Source organism: Blennius ocellaris (genome assembly GCF_963422515.1).
Source record: "Blennius ocellaris genome assembly, chromosome: 6".
In the NCBI taxonomy this organism is placed as follows: domain Eukaryota; kingdom Metazoa; phylum Chordata; class Actinopteri; order Blenniiformes; family Blenniidae; genus Blennius; species Blennius ocellaris.
Genome location: NC_137655.1, coordinates 1,862,459 through 1,869,217, shown reverse-complemented (window position 1 = coordinate 1,869,217; position 6,759 = coordinate 1,862,459). Strand labels below are relative to the sequence as shown.

At 44.2% G+C, this 6,759-nt stretch overlaps 1 protein-coding gene across 1 annotated transcript; it reads right to left on the bottom strand.

Moving 5' to 3' along the window:
• Window positions 1-251: 251 nt before the first annotated feature.
• LOC308131183 (collagen alpha-3(VI) chain-like) lies at window positions 252-4,724 on the bottom strand. The gene is made up of 4 exons (XM_080497810.1): window positions 4,654-4,724; window positions 4,309-4,417; window positions 1,998-2,591; window positions 252-1,126 (listed from the first exon to the last, which is right to left on the bottom strand). Exons 2-4 carry the CDS (start codon window positions 4,391-4,393, stop codon window positions 531-533), a joined length of 1,275 nt encoding a protein of 424 aa, XP_080353936.1. The 5' UTR covers window positions 4,394-4,417; window positions 4,654-4,724; the 3' UTR covers window positions 252-530.
• Window positions 4,725-6,759: the final 2,035 nt, after the last annotated feature.

Below are 6,759 nucleotides of genomic sequence, written 5' to 3'. Positions count from 1 at the left end.
GAACACCCTCTAGTGTACCAAGTGTGCTGCCTTAGAGCTGGCTTTGTGAGAAAATAGAAAGCCCTCCGGCGGGGGATTAGCCCAGCAACGGCCTTCTTGTTTGGACTGTGACCTGCAATGTTTTCTCACAACAACCTGTTGAACCTTTCAAACCACTTGTATTTTAATAGTTTACCAACTTTCCACGTTCATTTCGCCTGTGAGTCATTCATCTTCTAGAAATCCAACAAAGCCCTTTGGTGTTTGCGTATTTTATTGAGTTGTTGATTGTGGGAAGGCTTTACAATGTGATTATTGATCCTTTTGTGTGTGTGTTTTTTTAATCTATATGAATTACATAGATACAAGAAAGTAATGGGATGGTAGACTTTACATGCACTTCATGTCTGTCCGACAGTTGGTTAGTTTACAATAATCCAAAGATAAAACAAGTAAACAATGTGGTATAAGTTCTTTGAAAATGCATTACGAATCATTAAAGTCAAGTGAGGGACATTAAACTCAGAAAACTAACTGATTTCCTTTGGTTCTTAAGCGCCGGCTTCTGTTAATAGCAGCGGTGTTATGAGTTCCGCCAACGCCGGTAAATCGGAAAAATTCGTTTTATGGAAAACCAATTGTGGGATCAAGGCGATGGACCTCAGCTGGTTCTCATCCGCTTGTCCGGAACTGACGGTTACGGCCAAGACGCCGTGTAGAACCAGCTCGTCGGCCACGGAGTCGACCTGATCGTTGGCCGGACCGCCTGTGATCAGAACCAACACCTGATGAACCCCTTGCCTCCTTCGTGACCCGGACGACTGCTGGAACATGTGAATCAGGGCGTAGTTCAAGGCGGCCCCCGTGTTCAGAACCGAACCTCCAGTCAGACTGAGCGCCGACGTTCTGTTCACAATATCTTGCTTGTTGTCGTAGCTCTTCAGGTAGAACTCTACTTTGGGGTGCTCGGCGAACTGCACGAGACCGATCTGGATTCCTTCGGGACGCACGTCCAGCCGGTTGACCACGTCGATGATGAAGTCTCTCACGGAGGGGAAGTTGCTCCTGCCAACGTGATCCGAGCCGTCCAGGAGGAAGACGATGTCCCGGGCCACCTTTGGTTTCCTCGTCGGACCGATTGTCTCCACTGAGAACAAACACGCACAAAACAGTAATTACTTTTAAAAGAATACCATGAATTTCTTTTTTTTTTTTTAAAGGTTGGAAAGAGTTGATGGACACACTCTTCCTCTATCCTCCAGTGTCTGTCCTTGTTGGTTAGTTGTCATTTTGCATCACATCTTTGGGTATGGGCAATGTTTTCTGACTCGTAGCTTCCCATTGTAAGAATTTCATAACTGACACTGATTCGGATTAATGGTTTCTAAGGGGTCTTGTGTGAACAATCTCAAATGTTCCTGGGTGGATCAGTGTCTGGCTGAGAAAAGGCAACTGGAGGATAAACTCACGATGTATGTTTTCTAAGACATCGAAGGCAAAGGGTACGTCCGAAAAGTCCCTCCTATCTCCTATCCTTCCGCCGTCAGATTATTATGACGTCCTTTCACTGACTCCTTTAGGAAGCCTCCTAACACCTTTCCTTAACCCCGTGACGTCATCCAGGGGGTTCAGGGAAAGTCCATAGATAAGGAGAAAGGAGGGAGAATTCAGACGTACCCAAGATGCTTTGGAATGTGAACTTTCAACATTACATGGCTGTAAAGGCTCGACCAATGTTGACGTCATCAGTGAGTCACATGACATCGAGTCAGCCAATAGTGGCCACTCAGCCTCGTCAGTGAGGACTGGTCAGTTTTCTCTTCTTCTGATGGTTGAACGCCCGTTCAAGATTTTTGTACTTCATTGAAGATAAAGGACTTTACAAGCCAAATTTCAAACCGTCTTCACTGATGGATATTGTCAATTTAATCAATCTTACAACATATAAAAATGGTTTTCCAAATGGCCAGTGTGCTCTGAGATTTCCCTTCAGAACAATCGAGCGTTGTGGCGATTACCTGACTCGCTGGGTGCGTCAGTGGCTGTGACTCCAGTCAGAGTAGAAAGAGCATCAACAATCTCCCTCGGGTTCCCAAACGGTGCGTCCAAGTCACCGGTCATGAACACGAGCTGGTCGGCCAAAGCGATCTGCTTCAGCTCCTGCTCGTCGGCCGTCCGGGATCCCGCCGCCAGGGTCAGCACGCCCATCTGCTTCAGGGCGCCGGCGGCTTGTTCCACCGCGTCGCTGGACTTCTTGCTGGTCACCAGCAGCACGAGCTGCGGAACTCCCTGCCCAAGACGACTCCCTTTCTCCGGCCGCAACACGTCCGACCGCACAAAGTCCAAGGCCGCTCCGATGTTGACCGTCTGTCCCGGCGTCGCTTTGATCCCACCCAACGCGGCAACCAGCGACTCCTTGGTTCCGTGGGTGTTGAGATCCATCTGGAGGCTCGGGGACGAGCCGAACAGGACGACGCCCACCTGGACCGCACTGGGACCCACGACCCACGGCTCGACAAACCGCTTGATGAAATCCCGCAGAGCGACCATGGACGCTGGCTCCATTGTACCGTCGACGAGGAAAACTAGGTCTCGATTTCCACCTGCAACGACTGAGAGGAAAATGGCTCATTTAAAAAAATGTTTTTAAAGTATTGAGTAAGGTTTGTCCCACCACAACATACAGAGAACACACAAATGGCGTGTTCTTCAAACTCCCAGATGATATATGAAGCAAACAAAGTCTGCACTTCCAAAACGGGTTGCAGAAAAGATTTTTAGAGAGAGAAGTGAAATATAATTAAAGAGGAAAACGACATTTCAAGATGCCATATCCCAGAACGACACTGAAAAAGAGGAGTATGACGGTAGCAGGGGTTAAATGATAGAACTGACCAACAAAGCACCAACATCAACCAGTTTAAAAGCTTTTTAATCATATAGCATTAGTAAGTATAAGAAGAGCAACAATTGTACTGAGGACAGCAATTATATATAATATATAAAATATATTAATACTTAATGAACTTAATAAAAGATCTATATTGTGATAAAGAATATTATTAACTTAAATATTGCCATACTATATGTTTTATTTAAAATGTAATTGATTACATTTAAATAGTATATTATTATGTACATCCATGTATGTACATGATGTGTATGAATGTATTGTAAAAATAGTAATATTAGTTTGAAAAAAAATGTAATTTGTGTGACATTTTCTGGAGCCTTGTCTAGTTTTTTTGTGACGAGGTCGGTGTGAATAAGCTTTTGCTTCAGTTCGGCTGATTCGTTGGACGATTGAGTGTTTGTTTGTTCTGTTTTGTTTTCTGAAGACTGACAAAATAAAGTCCAAAAAAATTCAAAAATTCCAACATCAGAGACAGGTTGGTTGAACAACATGTCTTGTCTTGTCACCACGTCTCCTATAAAGGGTTTGGGAACCTTAAGATCGATGTAAATCCCTCCATTCACTTGTTCTAGTCGATCAGTACATTCCCAGTTCACTTGAGTGTCGTACCAAATCCCAGACCAAGACAAATCAAGCTCATGACACAATCTTCTAATTGTGAAAATTCTTTTTATCCCCCGCCGTGGCTGATAGGCCCCGAAGGGGGATCTTGAAACAGTCTCCGTACGTCCGTACGTCCGAACGTTTCTACCTATATCTCGGCAACCCCTGGGCCCACAGTGACCAAACTTCACATGTGGATACATCTCAGACGGGGAAGGGATACTATGGTGACCTTGACCTAATTTGCATATTAAGTAGGTCACAGGGTCACGAAGTGCTTAAAAACACATTTTGGGCTCTGGAGGCCTAGGTTTTTGAACTAGGGCTCTGAAATTTTATACACACATGATACACACTCCAGGGATAACCTCCAGTACACCAAGTGACCTGACCTTGACCTTGAAGATTGGTAGGGTCTGACGTTTGCTCGTCATGGTTGCACAACACATGTATTTTCATATAAACATTTCTCCTCATTTCTCAGCAGTTCCTGGGCCCACAGTCACCAAACTTCACACATGGACACTCCACCTGGGGAGAAGGGGCACCATGGTGACCATGACCTCATTTGCATATCAGGTCACAGGGTCACTAAGTGCATAAAAACACCTTTTGGGCTCTGGAGACGTATTTTGACATAGCTTATGAAGAAGACCTTTCAGATTCTACATAATTATCTACTAGGACCCATGGAACACCCTCTAGTGTACCAAGTGTGCTGCCTTAGAGCTGACTTTGTGAGAAAATATAAAGCCCTCCGGCGGGGGATTAGCCGAGCAACGGCCTTCTTGTTTACATTTGGACCAGCGTACCTTCCTGAGCATAAAGCGTAGGAGAGATTTCCACCAGCAGGACTCCCATGAAGGCCCAGAGACGAAGCAATGGATGTTTCTTCATCCTCAGACGACTCACAGAGGAGAGCTGCAACACCACAAACAAAACCCATCATCCATATATACAGTATATATTCATATATATATACTTTTTAACAACTTGAGGAGCGACAGCCTTTCTCTCTCCTGTGTTCACAATCGGCCCGGTTTTCAGGAGACATAAAAACTGTGAAGAAACCAATGATTTTTTTATTTTTTTAACATCATATTGCAGCTTTAAACAGCTAAACTGCGATCTGTCTAACAACACATGTTGAAACTCACCCTGAGCGGCGGCAGATCAACTCCCCCGCGTTTGACTGAGGGAAGAAATGCAATGATAGCAGAACTCTCCGGAGAACTACTATAAATAAAGCAACGAGTCTCTGTTTTTAATGAGAGGAGCTGTTGTTCTCCGATCAAGCCTCTTCCTCCTCCTCCTCCTCCTCCTCCTCCTCCTCCTCCTCCTCCTGCTTTCTCCAAAGAAACAAAGAAAGAGTGGAGTGAAAGCAGTGCCCCGGCCTGTTTGCAGAGTATCTTAGCGGAAGGAAAGCAGAAGAGAAATAACAAAGTGCTGTTTAATAACAATCTTATTGTCGTGAAGCTTCAACCGGTTTGTCCTCGCTGCCTTGACCTCTGCGACCCGGCGTTTCCCATCTTTGTCACGCCGGTGTCGTGTGATCAGTGTGTGTTGTTCGTGGCGGCGGTTCTGATCTGAGGCCCAGACCAGTGAAAAGACAGAATCGGGGTTTATTGACAGAGTTGGGAATGTTACAAAACACATGACGGACGTTCAAGAAGAGGGGAACTGAAAGACAATACCATGAAGGTGTATGAACAAACTCAATGCTGCCAACTAGTGGATAGGAGGGGGAGGGGCTGGTTATAGGGATGGAATGTTTGATTATTTAAGATAGATTTAGGGGTGGAGCCGGAAAAGCAAGTTGCTTCTTCTTACTCCTTTTTGAACAGAACATTTGAATTATCAATATTATTATTATGATTATTATTAGTAGTAGTAGTAGTAGTAGTAGTAGTAGTAGTAGTAGTATTAGCTTGAAAGGCAAGGCCTCCTCAAGAGGAGAACTTCAAAACTGACATGAAGGGATGAGCTCGGCTAGGGCTTTTCCAAATAAAGCCCAAAACTCTTTCAAAATAAAAGCAATTATTTATTAAAAATCACAAATATATATTTTATTAATGATATTATTATAATTAGTATTTTGTTTTTCTTGTGGAATTATTAGTATTATTGTTTGGCTGTATTTTATTTGTAGATCTTTGAACTAAAGCAACCCAAGGACAGAAGATTGGACGGACAGATGGACGGATGAGCCAACAGACAGATGGATAAGTGAATAAACGGTGCAGAGGGCGAATGGATAAACGAGTAAAATGGAAGATGGACAGACACACAAACACTTGTATGGACGGAGGGGTGAAAGGACAGACGGATGGTGGGATTTACTTGGTTTTTTTCATGTGATCAATGAATGCACATTTGTGTATATCTGCATTCACTAATGCTCTGGACCTTCATGTTTGAGGCGGGATTGTGGAGTTTTCTAAAGGCCACTCACTAAACCGGAAGTGATGCTTCAAATATTGCTCAGCTGGAGAGGCTCTTCTGTTACTTCATGAGGAGAATCTGCCAGTAGGGGGCAGTCTTCACCAAGAGCTCACGTCCCCTCAAACCGTCTCTTATAACTGCATTAGTTTCTCTAACCAGATGGTGAAAAATGACAGTATTTGGAAAAGGGCAGGAAAGTAATATTTTCCTCATTTTTTTTTTTCGTGCCTTACACGAGTTCTGTCGCTCCGACTCGCAGGTGGTGGAGTTAAAATATCCGTGAACGGCGAAGAAAAAGCCGCTTCACATCCACAGAAGAAATGTTTCCATGTGGGACGGTGAGTCATGAGCATGAGACCTGGAGGACAGTCCAAGAGGATGTGGGAGACTGGACAGAGGAGGGTGATGAGAAAAAGAGGAGGATCAGGAAAAGAGGAGGAGGAAGATGCACAAGCAAAAAAAAAAGAAAAAAGTGAGTGATGGTGGGAGGAAAGGAGAGAGGAGAGGAAAATGTTGACGGGAGCCAAGAGGTGAAGCAGGCAGAGAGAGGGGCCGGAGAGCAAATCTTCTTTCAATCAGGAAACTCTCTGTGCTGATTGGACGGCGCTGCAGCTTCCTGTCGCTCCGTCAACACTTTACTACGTCACAGTCTCACTGAAGTAAAGTGGGAGGAAAACGAGCATGATTGTCAATACTTATATTAAAAATCAACATTAGAGCAAAGAATATTTTATATTTCCTCTAAATTCCTCCAAATTTCTCTAAATTCCTTCAAATTCCTCCAAATTCCTCTAAATTGACTCAAATTCCTCTAAATTCCT

Coding starts and splice junctions, on each gene's coding strand:
- LOC308131183 (XM_080497810.1), bottom strand. CDS start 4,393: ATGAAGAAACATCCATTGCTTCGTCTCTGGGCCTTCATGGGAGTCCTG. Junction 2,592..4,308: donor TACGCTTTATGCTCAGGAAG/GTACGCTGGTCC, acceptor TTTTCCTCTCAG/TCGTTGCAGGTGGAAATCGA. Junction 1,127..1,997: donor TGACGCACCCAGCGAGTCAG/GTAATCGCCACA, acceptor GTTTGTTCTCAG/TGGAGACAATCGGTCCGACG.